The 14122-nt window shown below is 42.9% G+C and overlaps 1 protein-coding gene across 3 annotated transcripts in view; it reads left to right on the top strand.

Moving 5' to 3' along the window:
* Window positions 1-14122, top strand: part of KIAA0513 (KIAA0513 ortholog) — a 68758-nt gene that overhangs the window by 20726 nt on the left and 33910 nt on the right. For all 3 annotated transcript variants that reach the window (XM_056525534.1, XM_056525532.1, XM_056525533.1), the window contains 2 exons: window positions 1639-2136; window positions 10836-10935. In XM_056525534.1, coding sequence (XP_056381509.1) covers window positions 1790-2136; window positions 10836-10935 — 447 coding nt within the window. In that variant the 5' untranslated portion in view covers window positions 1639-1789. The remainder of the gene's footprint in view (window positions 1-1638; window positions 2137-10835; window positions 10936-14122) is intronic.

Below are 14122 nucleotides of genomic sequence, written 5' to 3'. Positions count from 1 at the left end.
AAGTAGTGAGTGCACAGCCCGTATAACAATGTTTAACGTTGTGTCCCCTGAAAATAACTCCATGTCCAAATTGGACCCAGCGTGTTAATATTTTGTATGACTGCAATTATTTTCCGGCACTTCTATAAGCCTCCTGGGAATGGAGTTCACCAAAGCTTTCCCATTTTACACAGGTGTCCCAAGTAAGTAGGTGCCATCTGTATGTAGGTCCCCCTGAAAGTAATTACTCCCTGTAGGCTGTAGTAGTTAAAGTTATATGTGTCCCGGACCAGGCGTTAGAGTGGTGATGTGTACGTTGTACGCATCGCCACTCACTTTGGAGGCGAGTTAGGCAGCTGCGAGGCCCTCTCAAGCGCAAGGCCTTAGGCAGCGCCAACTTGCCTAATGGGAGGGCCGCCTCTGTATGTGACATACTGTAACTGTACTGTATCTATAGATCCACTGTGGTAGATTTATTATTTCCCCATATGATTAGAATGTACATTTCACTTGCATTGATAGATTGTTACAAATTATCAGGACAGGAGAGAGATTTGCTGCTGAAGTATTTAGCTCAGATAGGAGTGTTTAAAATAGATTTAATAGTAATAATTCCTTAGCTGTGAGAAGTATTTGGTCTAATATGTTCCCATTCACTAACCGCAAGCAGAGAGCTTAAACGCTGTGAGAAATTAAGATACAAACTTATATTATAATTGATTAAAATGTATTTAAGTAGAGATGGACATGATGGGTTAATATTAAGGAAAGGCATGCTTTGAATCGTAGTTCATTTTTGTGAACAGCTTTATAAACAGTTATTTTAGACTCATTAAAGGGCCATGTCTCTTTGTCAATGCCAGCTCTTGTGTTTGGCATCATGGATAATTGTCTGGACCCCTGAGCCTCATGAGCTCTTGTAACGGGGATCCGGGTAGACAGCAAGACCGGTGATGTCCACCCACAGCGGCTGAGATTCTAATCTGCCTGCGTGGGCGAAGGTGCTGGGAAGGATTTGTGCTTTGTTCTGTCACGGACTCTGTAATAAAGTGAGGATCACAACCTGTTCAGTCCAGGGAGTCATTTTGTTATGGTGGGGAGTGAAATCACAGGGCTTCCCAGGATTACCTTCCCTTACTGTGTATCTAGGGAAGTCAACATCCTCTGAAGGTCATTAAAAAAAAATCTGAATATTTTTTTTTTAGTTATATCCATTTCAGGGAAAGCAAGATGATGGCAATATAACATAGCTCATATGGGTTGCCCTTAGCTTCCCCCGACACCTGATTAAAACTGATTAGTTTGTGCAATCCTGTATTTCTTCCATATCCATACATAATAAAGATTTTCTGTTCAGTAGAAAATACAACTGTAATGGTGGCTATAATGTGCTTGCCACCCCGGTTTCCCCAAAACAGAAATTACATTATAGAATGAATGTGTTTCTGGAAATAATGGGTGTTAACCAGTCTATGTGGTTGCAGCAAACTTCAGAATGGCAGTCTGCCTAATAATAAAGGGATATAGGAGTAGACATTCTGTTCAGGAATCTGGGTATCTGGCTGGAATACTCCATTGTGTCTTATGCACAGATTGATAATAAAGCTTCAAGAAGCAACTTTTTTTTCATATATAATTTTGCTTTTTCTCTTTCTTCAGTCTTCCTGCAATTTCTCTACATTTTGTGCAGCTCTGTGATTGACAGCTGTGTGCAGACAACGTGGCCCCAAAGGTAACTGTCTCAGCCTGGACCTAGAGTTTCTCCATACCACCCGGTGCTGAGCAATAAGAGGAAAGAGGGACACGAGCCATGGAGACCCCAGATGTCCCAGTGGGGAACCTGATAGACTTAGATACTGAACCCCTTGTAGTCCTTCCAGCATGTCCCCCCAAGCTGGACACAGATGAGATCCTGGTGCTAGAGGAGACTGCTCCCGAGAATGGGGAGAGAGGAGAAGAGATTGAGAGTGATGCTACAGAATCAGCTGACAGCGACAATGACATGGCGTCAACTAACCGCCACTGCTGGAACCACTCACAGCGCTCATCTTCTGAGTCCTTCTCATCCAATCAGAGCACAGAATCTACCAGGGATGAGCAAATGGCAGAACACAAAGAGTTTATCAGGCAGTATGTTGACAAGATCTTCACAGGAGGGTAAGTCAAGAGCAATGGTTCATTTCTCTTAGGGCTTGCTGGGAATTGAAGTGCTATCTCATTTAGTCGCTTGTAGCATTTCATCATTTAAACAACTTTATAATATGCTTTGCATTTGAATTTATCAACATTTTTAAGGTCTCTGCTAGTGAGAGGTAAATGGATGTTATTATTATCTAGGACCCATTACAACTTAATTTTTCCTCATTTGTCGCTCCTGTCAGAAAAATATACCAGGCAGCACCTGTTGTTTCAGGTCTAAAATTAAAAAACTATTCAAGGGAAACTTCAGTGGGATAATGGTTTTTTTTTTTCTAACTTTGACAATTGTGTGGGATATAAAAAATAAACACCTACTTACCTCCAGGGCTCCTATTGTGCCTCCGGTATTCTGCTTCTGTCCATCAATGCAGTTGTCTTCCTGAGTAACTGGCCGAGGCGGGACAATGCTGTGGCCAGTAATTTGTTGAGCTGCAGTATGACACATTGGGCCCTGGTGCTTCTGTGGATGACACATCACGGTGCAGCTCGTGAAGTCAATCGCTTCGATGGACCGTAGCAGGAGCACTGGAGGTAAATAGATGTGTATTTTTAATATCCCACATAATGGGCATAGTTAGAAATAAAAAAAAACACTCCTGTCAGAGTTCTACTCTTAGGCTTACTTGCATCCATGATGGGAAGTTATATATTAATTTCTCAATTTTTTCATTATTACATTTTTGACAGGCTTTATCGGGTCATTTTACTGCTGCTTATGCTCTTTCAATTGACTACAAGCTGGTGGGTGGTCCTAGGCTAACAATGAGACCCTTAGGTATGTGAGCCTGAACAGTGCCATTCAGTTGAACTGTGAGGTCCACATGTTGCAGCCAATCTGCAGGCCTTTCTCCACACATGGAGCAGGGGCTGAAGTAAAGATTATACACTGATAGGGTACGATCGTATGCGTGTTCTTTGAAGTCAATGGGTAGCAAAATCTGCTGCAGAATATAGGCAGCAAAATATTCATGTGTGAATGTACCCATATAAAGAGACCCATCACTCAAGCTTGCCAGGCAAAAGCAGCTGCCGGGACCCGTCCTGAGAACTACGGTAGTTACCCGTGTCCCGGATGATTACTCTGTAATGCCACAACATCTCAGAGTAATTCATAGTGTCCCAGGATCTCGCTGCCTGCACCAGTTTCCTACCCTTGGTTTGGACAGCATAAAACTGATGACAGGTTCCCTTAAACTATGATGCTCACATTGTAGACTACTGTATTATACCCACCAAGAGGGGTTGTCACTTCGTTCTTCCAAATGTATATAATTGAACTGTTACTATTGAGATTAGTGCTGCAACGATGAATCAATATTATCGATAAAAATTTATACTTTTTTTTTTTTTTTTTTTTTATACAAGTTTCCCTGCTTTTTGGCCCCTCAGTCTGCCCCTAAATGTCACCCTCAGTCTCCTCTTACCCCTTAGTGCAACATCTGCGGTCTACCTCCAGCACTGATACCGCATCACGCCCGTTGACAAGAACCCTACAGTCCTGATATTGTAGGAGCCTTTGGCATAAGCCAACACCACTGTGTTATAGTACAGGAGCATAAAGTCCTGTATACAGCTGATACTTCTACCTCCTGTACAAATCTATGCAACGTATGCATCACCACTCGTTTAATATTGTTAAGGGGCCAGTTAGACGCCCGCTGCTCCCTCTCACGCTGCATCAATGGTCAGTGCCTCACTCTCCACACCCTAGCTACGGCCTTCCATGATGACTTGCATGAATACACTTTTGGGGTACGTTCACACGTACGCAGATTTGATGTGCAGGATTTGATGCACAGAATTTTCTGCTGCAGATTTGGATGTAAACTAAATGACTGAGCACAGCTTCGAATTGGCAGTTACAAATCCTGCGCATCAAATCTTTGCAGGATCCTGTATGTATGAACGTACCCTAAAATGCATTCCTCACCTACTTAGACCATTGACATAGACACAGATATGCATATTTATGACACATGGACTCGCATAGGGCTGGGCGGTATACCGGTTCATACCGAATACCGCCATTTTTGTGCTGCACGATATGAATTTTAACCCATACCGCAATACAGGTTTGGCCCCTCCCCCTTGGGAATGAATGAATTAGCCCAGCGCTGCGCTGTCCCCATATCGGGGAACTAATCATATGTTGCCCGCAAGCGCTGTTCTGCCCCCCCAATTAATTATCAGCCCAGCGCTGTCCCCATCCTCCTTTTTGTTGCGGCCGCAGGTGCTGACACTGTATACCAGTGGTCTTCAACCTGCGGACCTCCAGATGTTGCAAAACTACAACTCTCAGCATGCATGCTAGGAGTTGTAGTTTTGCAACATCTGGAGGTTGGCAGGTTGAAGACCACTTCTCTATACTGTGTGGTATCCCTATGCCCGGGCTGCAAAAAATAAACAAAATAAACTTTATCTTATCTCTCGTTGGTCAGGTACTGGCCTCATCTGCTTCCTAGGGAATGCAACGTCGGACAGCCATCAGCTTATCACCGGCCGCAGCGATGTTCCGCCTCGGCCGCTGATAGGCTGAGCCCACTGTCATGTAAGAAGCCGTCCAGAGCTCGTTACATGACAGTGGGCTCAGCCTATCAGCGGCCGAGGCGGAACATCGCTGCGGGCGGTGATAAGGCTGATGGCTGTCCGAAGTTCCCGTCCCCAGCGTAAGGCCGACGTCGAAACATGCGTTAGTTTATTTTGTTTACCTTTTGCAGCCCAGGCATAGGGATACTGTACAGTATAGAGTGTCAGCACCAGCGGCCCGCAACGAACAGCACGAGGAGGGCAGCGCTAGCGGGTGACGTGAGTATTTACCCCGATGGGGCAGTGCTGGGCTGATAATTTATTGGGGGGGTAGTACAGTGCAGCGCTGGGCTGATAATTCATTTTGGGGGGGTGGGGGGAGGAACCGTTATCTACTGTGGAACCGCCGAAAGTTACAAATATACAGTGATACAGACATTTGGTCATACCGCTCAGCCCTAGATGCATGCAATCACCACATAGTCACACATGCAATGCATATTTGATAGCTTTTGCATGCATACATACAGTCGTGGCCATAAATGTTGGCACCCCTGAAATTTTTCAAGAAAATGAAGTATTTCTCACAGAAAAGGATTGCAGTAACACATGTTTTGCTATACACATGTTTATTCCCTTTGCGTGTTTTGGAAATAAACCAAAAAAGGTAGGAAAAGAAGCAAATTGGACATAATGTCTAACCAAACTCCAAAAATGTTCTAGACAAAATAATTGGCACCCTTAACTTAATATTTGGTTGCACACCCTTTGAAAAACATAACTGAAATCAGTTGCTTCTAATAACCATCAATAAGCTTCTTACACCTCTCAGCCGGAATGTTGGACCACTTTTCCTTTGCATACTGCTCCAGGTCTCTCTTATTGTAAGGGCGCCTTTTCCCAACAGCAATTTTAAGATTTCTCCACAGGTGTTCAATGGGATTTAGATCTGGACTCATTGCTGGCCACTTCAGAACTCTCCAGCGCTTTGTTGCCATCCATTTCTGGAAGCTTTTTGATGTATGTTTGGGGTCATTGTCCTGCTGGAAGAACAAAGATCTCAGACGCAAACCCAGCTTTCTGACACTGGGCTGTACAGTGCGACCCAAAATCCATTGGTAATCCTCAGATTTCATGATGCCTTGCACACATTCAAGGCACCCAGTGCCAGAGGCAGAAAAACAACCCCAAAACATAATTGAACCTCCGCCATATTTCACTGTAGGTACTTTGTTCTTTTCTTTGTAGGACTCATTCTGTTTTCGGTAAACAGTAGAAAGATGTGCTTTACCAAAAAGCTCTATCTTAGTCTCATCTGTCCACAAGACGTTTTCCCAGAAGAATTTTGGCTTACTCAAGTTCATTTTGGCAAAATGTAGTCTTGTTTTTTTATGTCTCTGTGTCAGCAGTGGGGTCCTCCTGGGTCTCCTGCCATAGCGTTTTATTTCATTTAAATATTGACGGATAGTTCACACTGAGCCTGCAGGACAGCTTGAATATCTTGGGTGTGGGCAGGGGTGGTCGTGACGTCACGGCCACGACCCCTCGCGGTGTCATGCCATGACCCCTCAGTGCAAGTCTTATGTGAAGGGACATGGCGGCTGCCAAGCCCCCTCCCATAGACTTGCATTGAGGGGGCGTGGCCATGGCATCATGACCCCTGCCACCCGCACCCAGCGTTCTCAACCATCTTTTTAAACCATGTATTATACAATGTCTAACATTATGCCTGACTAAGAGCCCAGCATGGGCTCGAAACTTATGTTGCAATAAACCTATATTTTCTGTGGATTGCTGCATTGCATCTTTCCTGGGAGGAGAAGCGCCGTCTGGGATATCCTTCTTTTTGGATCTTATCTACATCTCTGCACCATAGAAATGTTTCTTTAAATGTCTCCTGGTGCTCTCATGGGTGAAGGGTAATTTAATTTTCTGGAAGATATGACAGAACCGATCATATTTCCACCCTTGTTTCTGTTTTGTTTGATTTTGGTAGTTTTACAAGGTGTGCATGAAAAAATAATTGTTGATGCTGTAAATGGTTAATGTCCTTTAAATGGTATGCAACCAATCTATGAAGGCAGCTTCTCTGATCTGGAGACACTAAGGAAAGTGAGAGGCTCCTCCTTTTTCATATCTGCATGTTTCCATAAAGTTAAATTCCCCATAAGTAGTACGGTAATTAGTACTTTACTATAGGGTTATCTCTGTGGGAGAGATGGCAGACCTACATTGCTGACAGCTGTGCGCTGCTCAGCCAGAGAGAACGTGCATTAAAGCCGTAGGGCCTGCAAGTCACTTCCGGTATTCCGTCATGCCCAGCAGATTGACGTGCAGTGGCACCCTATTTAGTCTACAGCTAATTTTAAAGGTTAAAGGTTTTTTTTTTTGTTTTTGTTTTTAATAATACAACCAGGCAACCACTAATACCAATATTAGTGGTCGCCTGCACTATTAAGTACAAAGTGACCACAAATGACAGTGCCCATTAAATGGATTATGAATGTAGTTTACAAATAGCTATGTTACTCTGTGTGGGACTTAAAGGGGTTATCCAGGATATGTTTAACTTTCTGGAGCCACTTTTTTTTCCTGAATTTTAACAAGTTTTTTCCTGGAATACCCCTTTTTTTAAAAAAACAAACAAAAAAATACCACCACGCCTTTCCTCAGGCTGTTTGCTGTACTGCAGCTCAATTGCATTTTTTTTAAATCAACTGGAGCCAAAAAGTTAAAAATATCTGTAAATTACTTCTATTTAAAAATCTTAATCCTTCCAGAGGAAGTTCTTTTCTTTTTGAATTTCATTACTGTCTGATCACAGTGCTCTCTGCTGACACCTCTGTCCATGTCAGCAACTGTCCCGAGCAGGAGAGGTTTGCTATGGGGCTTTGCTCCTGCTTTGGACAGTTCCTGACATGGACAGAGGTGTCGGCAGAGAGCACTGTGGTCAGACAGAAAATAAATTCAAAAAGAAAAGAACTTCCAGTGGAGCATGTAGCAGCTGATAAGTACTAAAAGGATTAAGATTTTTTAAATAGAAGTTATTTACAGATCTGCTTAACTTTCTGGTATCAGTTGATTTAAGAAAAAAAAAAATAATTCACCGGAGTACCTCTTTAAGGTGAATTCAGCCAAGTTTTAATACCACACACATCCTGAGTATAGGTGTGGTGCTGTTTTTGAAAAAAAAATTATCTCTGTTTTTCTATTTGATAACCCCAATGCCTTTGAACAGGTTGCCAATCTATACCCATAACATGGAAAAGCAAGATGTGGATGGACCCTAGAGTCCTAAACAAATCCTGAACTTGTCCTGCTTCTGCTTACAGACATGCACGTTAAAAGTTCTCATACATTTTAACAGGATTGTAAGCATGATATGCATTAGAAAGTTGCAGATTGAGTATATAACAAACACCTGACTACTTTTATGCATCCTCTAGGTGCAGCGAGTGTTTAGATGTAATTATTGGGGTTGACCTGGTGAGTGAACAAGAAAAAAGCACGACTCTCCTCTTCCCTGGAGCCGCCTGTGGTTGCAGCTGCCAAACCACATCATGGTAGAAGCTAGGTCTAAGTTGTGCTGTCAGCGCAGAAAATGTGCAGATCCGACAATAGTACTGCCTTCACCGCTGAAGCCTGGATCCCCCCAGGGAGCAAGAGCCTCACGATGCTTCACTGCTGAACTGTGTAGAACGTGGTTGTCTCAAGCAGCGCCATAAACCTCCGCCGTATGTGAAGGGCTGATACACCTCCTTGTAGATCACTACATGCCAATCTGCAGCAGATGTTGGCAACTCTTTCACTGCCAGCAAGCTACGATATTTTGAAGAGACCCTACCTAGAGTATTTCTGCTGTCCTTATGATAGGTAAACAATTGACTGCTCCCTGTTATCAGTCATTTTTGGTGTCTGCTGTATCTTTTTGTACAAAAACTGTCATAATGGCTGTGATATTGCCAGTAATGGTGACCCTGGTGACAACATATTAACCTGGATTGGTCAATATGTTGCATATTTACCTGCTGTATTCTAATCTCACCAACAACCACAGCAGACTAAAAAACATGACTGTCCACAGCATTGGGCATGGTGCACATTCTACCAGCAATTTTATTTATTTCTAATCTCAATGCTGAATCCAGTCATCCAAACCTAACAACTTCAAACCAAGCAGAATCAGGCTTCAGGGAAGAGCGGCGAGGAGGATCTGCAGCCAGAGACGCAAGGACAGAAAACCTCTGGATTTCACAAGCCACCATAGACAGGAGGGGAAGGGCTTGTGTACCCCTGTGGTTTATAGGTCAGATGTGACAAGATCTAAGGATTAGAATAACGCCACAAAAACTGCACCACTGCTGTAATCCATAGAGATAACACACTATTACCGGGTGAGTGGCAGAGGTCAGGTTATTAGAAGTAGTAAGGAATTATATAGAGGAAAGGAAAGGGTTATTGTAGATGGATAAAAATACAGTACATAAATGGCTTCAGGCGGGGCTTACTGCGCTCGTCTGTTCTCCATTGTTTGTATTCGCTATATCTAATAGATGAAAGAGGATGAGCTATCGAATGTTAGAAATAAGGAGACTTTTGGATTGATGGTAACGTTACAGCCTCCAATTGACTAAATAGGCTATAATAACTAGTTACCCCACTGATGTGAATTCCATGGGGGAAGCTTATTTAATTTGCACTAAGCACTTTCTAAATAATAGAAGTGGGGAAAACTATAGGGAGGAGCCTCCGCCCTGGGACTGCCATAGAAAAAGAAGATTTTTGGCTTAGGCATTATATCCTTTTCCTTTTTTCTTTAGGATAGATAATAGTGTATTTCAGATGTGCTTAAAGGGGTTTGCCAGTATCCTAAAAAATTGCATAGGGGAAAAAAAACGCTTTGGTTTCCCTTGCCAGAAGTGCTGTAATGATGTCCCCCGTACATTCTTCAGGGATTCACTGGCCTCAGCGGCCTCTTTCTGCACATACTGCAGCTGACCACTGGGGTCACTGATTAATTACAGAGTGACAGAGAGATCTTCTCAGCGCTTCCCTTAGGAGGAAACCGAGTGGTAGTGGCAAACTGAGAGGGAGAGTACAGTCATTTTTTAAAGACTGGAGGAAAAACTATAAAATGTACTTTCTGCTGATTTTTCAAACCAGATCTGCTTTTAAAGGGGGTTATCCAGGAAAAAACTTATTTATTTATATATATATATATATATATATATATATATATATATATATATATAATCTCAACTGGCTCCTGAAAGTTATACAGATTTGTAAATGACTTCTATTAAAAAATCTTCATCCTTTCAGTACTTATGAGCTTCTGAAGTTGAGTTGTTCTTTTCTGTCTAAGTGCTCTCTGATGACACGTCTCGGGAACCGCCCAGTGTAGAAGCAAATCCCCATAGCAAAACTCTTCTACTCTGTGCAGTTCCCAAGACAAGCAGAGATGTCAGCAGAGAGCACTGTTGCAAGACAGAAAACAACAACTCAACTTCAGCAGCTAATAATTATTGAAAGGATTTATATTTTTTAATAGAAGTAAAGTTTTTTCCTGGAATACCCATTTAAGGAATTCCTATTGCTTCACTCCGGCGGCAGGATACATTTAAACTTTCGCAGGCATAGACTTGCATAGGACCTTCTGCACTGGAGTTCCGGAAATCTGTCTCAGGTACTGAAATTTGCAGCAAAGTTTAAATAAATTCTGCCAGTGGAGCGAAGTGATAGTAACACTTTAAGTGTGTTCCAAACATCTATTACTCTTTTTCAGTAAAATATTTTGTTGCTTTGAATCTAACCTCAGACTGTTCTTGTGAGAATTCATGGAGAATTCTTCTCCTGCAGGGGGCCCTGATATTACTACAGTCTCTACAACATCTTCCATTATTACTTCACTGGGCACAATGCATCCTTGGTAGCCAGAGTGGTGACTAGAGATAAGCGTATTTTTGGTGATTTATTAGATTTGCATGTTACATCACTGGTTATTACTGGAGTCCATTTTAGCAGAATGTAAAAGTACCATTCAATATTTCTGTGCAGTTTTAGCATTTATAACATGGTGACTCAGTGGTTGCTGTATCCCTATATAATGCTTATCTGGATTTCTTATACAGGGAGGACGTGGACCAGGAGGAGAAGGCCCGGTTTGGGGAGCTTTGCAGTACGGAGAATGGAAAGGGAAGGGAATGGTTTGCGCGGTTCGTCAGCGCTCAGGTAAATGCCCCAGATTGTATCTCTGGTGAAGTTTCAGCCTTGGAAATCCATATTCTGCCCCAGCTGCTGCCATGTGCTTATTTTCAGTTACAATTTTTGGTGGCGCCACCTGTCCACGCAGGGAGGCAGTGTGGGCAGTGAATTAAGTTGATATGTGGTGGGGCCCCAGTAGGGCACTTTAGCCTGGCTCATCATCTACTGGGGCAGTGTTCCCCAACCTGTCAAGTTGTGAAAATACTACTCAAATTATGTTGAACATAATGGGAATGTTCGTTTCACACCAGATCCTGAGTAATCCTGCACTAGATAATTTCAATGTAAATTACATACATGTTTTGCTGTATTTCCCTCTGAATGCAGATAAAGGTGAATAAAGTATGCAAATTTTATGGAAACATCATATAAAGTAAAAGGGTGGTCTTTGTGTACTAATTTGACCCCTTAAGGACCTAGGCCATTTTGACCTTAAGGATTTCAGGTTTCCATCTACAGACCCATATAAGGTTTTAGTTTTTTTTGCGTGACCAATTGTACTTTGAAATGAAACCTCTAATTTTACCAAAAAATGTACGGTGAACCCAAAGAATAATTTTTTTTAGGGAGGAAATTTTAATTAAAGCCACAATTTTGCACACTTTGGAGGGTTTCGTTTTCACACTATACACTTTACGGTAAAAATGACATGTGTTCTTTATTCTGTGGGTCAATACAATTAAAATGATACCCATGGCTAGATACTTTTCAATTTTTGTACCGCTTAAAAAAATGTCAAACTTTTTGTATAAAATCCGTAATATAAAATTGCCCTATTTTGTCCACCTATAACTTTTTCATTTCCCCCCCCCCACGTCTCCACGACAGCACCCATGAGATTATCTCCTCCTCCTGATTGGGACAGGAAAAAACACTGAGAGGTTAAATTCCCCACCCCTTCCTGTCCACACCAGTGTTTTTTCCTGTCCCTGTCAGGGAAGGAGCTGAGAGGTGCAGGGGGGTTTCTGACTCTCCTGCATGAAGAAATTAAGGTCCTTACCGGGGCCTTGCGGACTCGGGGTGTGAGCATAGCACACCCCCTGTCTTTTTCTCCCCGTGGTCCGGTCCTCTCTGTAGGTCCGCTCCGGGAGCATGGAGGTGGAGGGATACCGCGGGAGCACCGTATAGTGTACGAGTCTCTGTACGGTCTCCTTCAGCGAGGAGTTCTAGTTATTTTTTCTTCCGGCCAGGGATGCTGGCGTCGGACGTCACTTCCGGACGCGCTCGGGCGGGGAATTTGAATCTGGAGACCGGCTTTTTTCCTATAAGAAGCCCCTCTCCCAAATGGAAGCTGCTCTAACTGATTCCAGCGTTGGAAGATACAAGGCTGCATCATGAGCTCACCTGCAAAGGTTCCAGATCCTCCAGTGATCCCAGGATCCGTAAGTACTGAGGGCCTATGGGTTCGCCCTGGCCTATCTTCATTGCATGGTGTTTTATCCTTCTCTTCCTTGTATTTGCAGGGAGACAATGATTCTGCAGGTTCTTCGGTTAAACCGAAAAAATCACAACCTAAGAAATGTGTTATTTGCTATAAGGAGTTTCCTGAATATGCTTCTAAACCTCTGTGTAAATCATGTATTGCATCAGTAGTAAAAGATGACTCTCCAACTCTTATGCAAGAAATTAAATCCATGATTCATTCAGAGATGCACTCTGCATTGGCCTCTTTTACACCTGTTACCCCTGTGGCTCCTACTACTACTGTTAATGAAAATGGTGTCTTTTTCGGATTCTGAAGAAAGTGTGGAAAATCCTCATGAAGAGGAAGATTCCTCTTTGAAAAAATTCTTGTTTAATTCTGATGATATAGAATGCTTATTTAAGTCCGTCCGTACTACCTTGAATTTAGAGGAAGTTCAGGAGACTAAGTCTATCCAGGATGACCTTTTTGGAGGCCTAGGAGACAGGAAACCCTGTACTTTCCCTGTTCATACAAATTTGCATAAAATTATTAAAGATGAATGGGCTAAGCCAGAAAAGAATGCCTTTATTCCTAGGGGTCTAAAAAGGCGTTATCCCTTTGATGTTACAGACTCTACTACCTAGGACACGATACCATTAGTAGATATCCCGGTTGCTAAAGTTGCAAAGCGTACCTCTCTGCCTTTCGAGGATGCTACACAACTTAAAGATCCAATGGATAGAAAGGCAGAGAGTTTGCTTAAAAGGTCCTGGGAGGCTGCTTCCTCACTGTTAAGGCCTAGTATAGCCTCTACCTGTGTAGCCAGGACTTTAGGAGTTTGGTTAGACCAATTGGAATACCACCTCCAGTCTGATACCCCTAAGGACCAGATTTTGGAATCCTTACCTCTGCTTAAGATGGCATCTAATTTTTTTTCAGATGCCTCTGCAGAATTGGTAAAACTTGCTTTTCGTACTGCTGTTTTGTCAAATACCACTAGGCGTCTACTGTGGTTAAATTCTTGGTCGGGAGACATGACTTCAAAAAGTAAACTCTGCTCCCTTCCTTTTCATGGAAAATTTTAGTTTGGTCCAGATTTGGATTCTATTCTGGAAAAAGCAGCAGACAATAAAAAAGGATTGCCCTTAGATAAGGTCCAACCTAAAAAGTCTCCTTTTCATCTTTTTTCCCAATCAGACCATTCCTTCAGAGGAGGTAAAGGGAAAACAGGACGTTGGTCTTACAGGAAGGGCGGTAGGGGTAGGAATATCTTTACTAACCCTGGTCAGTCCTCTTCCAACCCTAAGCAATGACGCCAGGCCAGTGGGGGCAAGGCTTTCCCATTTTGCCCCGGTTTGGGAGTCACTAATTCCTAATCCCTGGATAGTAGAGATAATATCTCAGGGCCTCCGGATCGAGTTGTCATCACCTCCCCCTCCAAGGTATGTTGTTACTCAGCAGAGTAAAAAAAAACAAAATTGGTTCTCAAGGGTGTTTGGGACCTTCTCTCCCTGGGTGCTATCCAGGAGGTTCCTCTCCTTCAGAGGGGCCTAGGTCATTATTCTTCCCTGTTTTTGGTTTCCAATCCAAACGGGATGTTCCGTACAATTATAAACCTGAAACCCCTGAACAAATTTGTGGTTTACAAAAAATTCAAGATGGGAACTGTGAAGTCTGCAGTTCAGTTAATAAAGGAGGGGGCGGTGATGGCGACTATCGATCTTCGCGATGCATATTACCACATTCCTA

This window comes from Hyla sarda, chromosome 6 (genome assembly GCF_029499605.1).
Source record: "Hyla sarda isolate aHylSar1 chromosome 6, aHylSar1.hap1, whole genome shotgun sequence".
Lineage (NCBI taxonomy): Eukaryota > Metazoa > Chordata > Amphibia > Anura > Hylidae > Hyla > Hyla sarda.
This window is presented reverse-complemented; position numbering and strand designations above follow the sequence as displayed.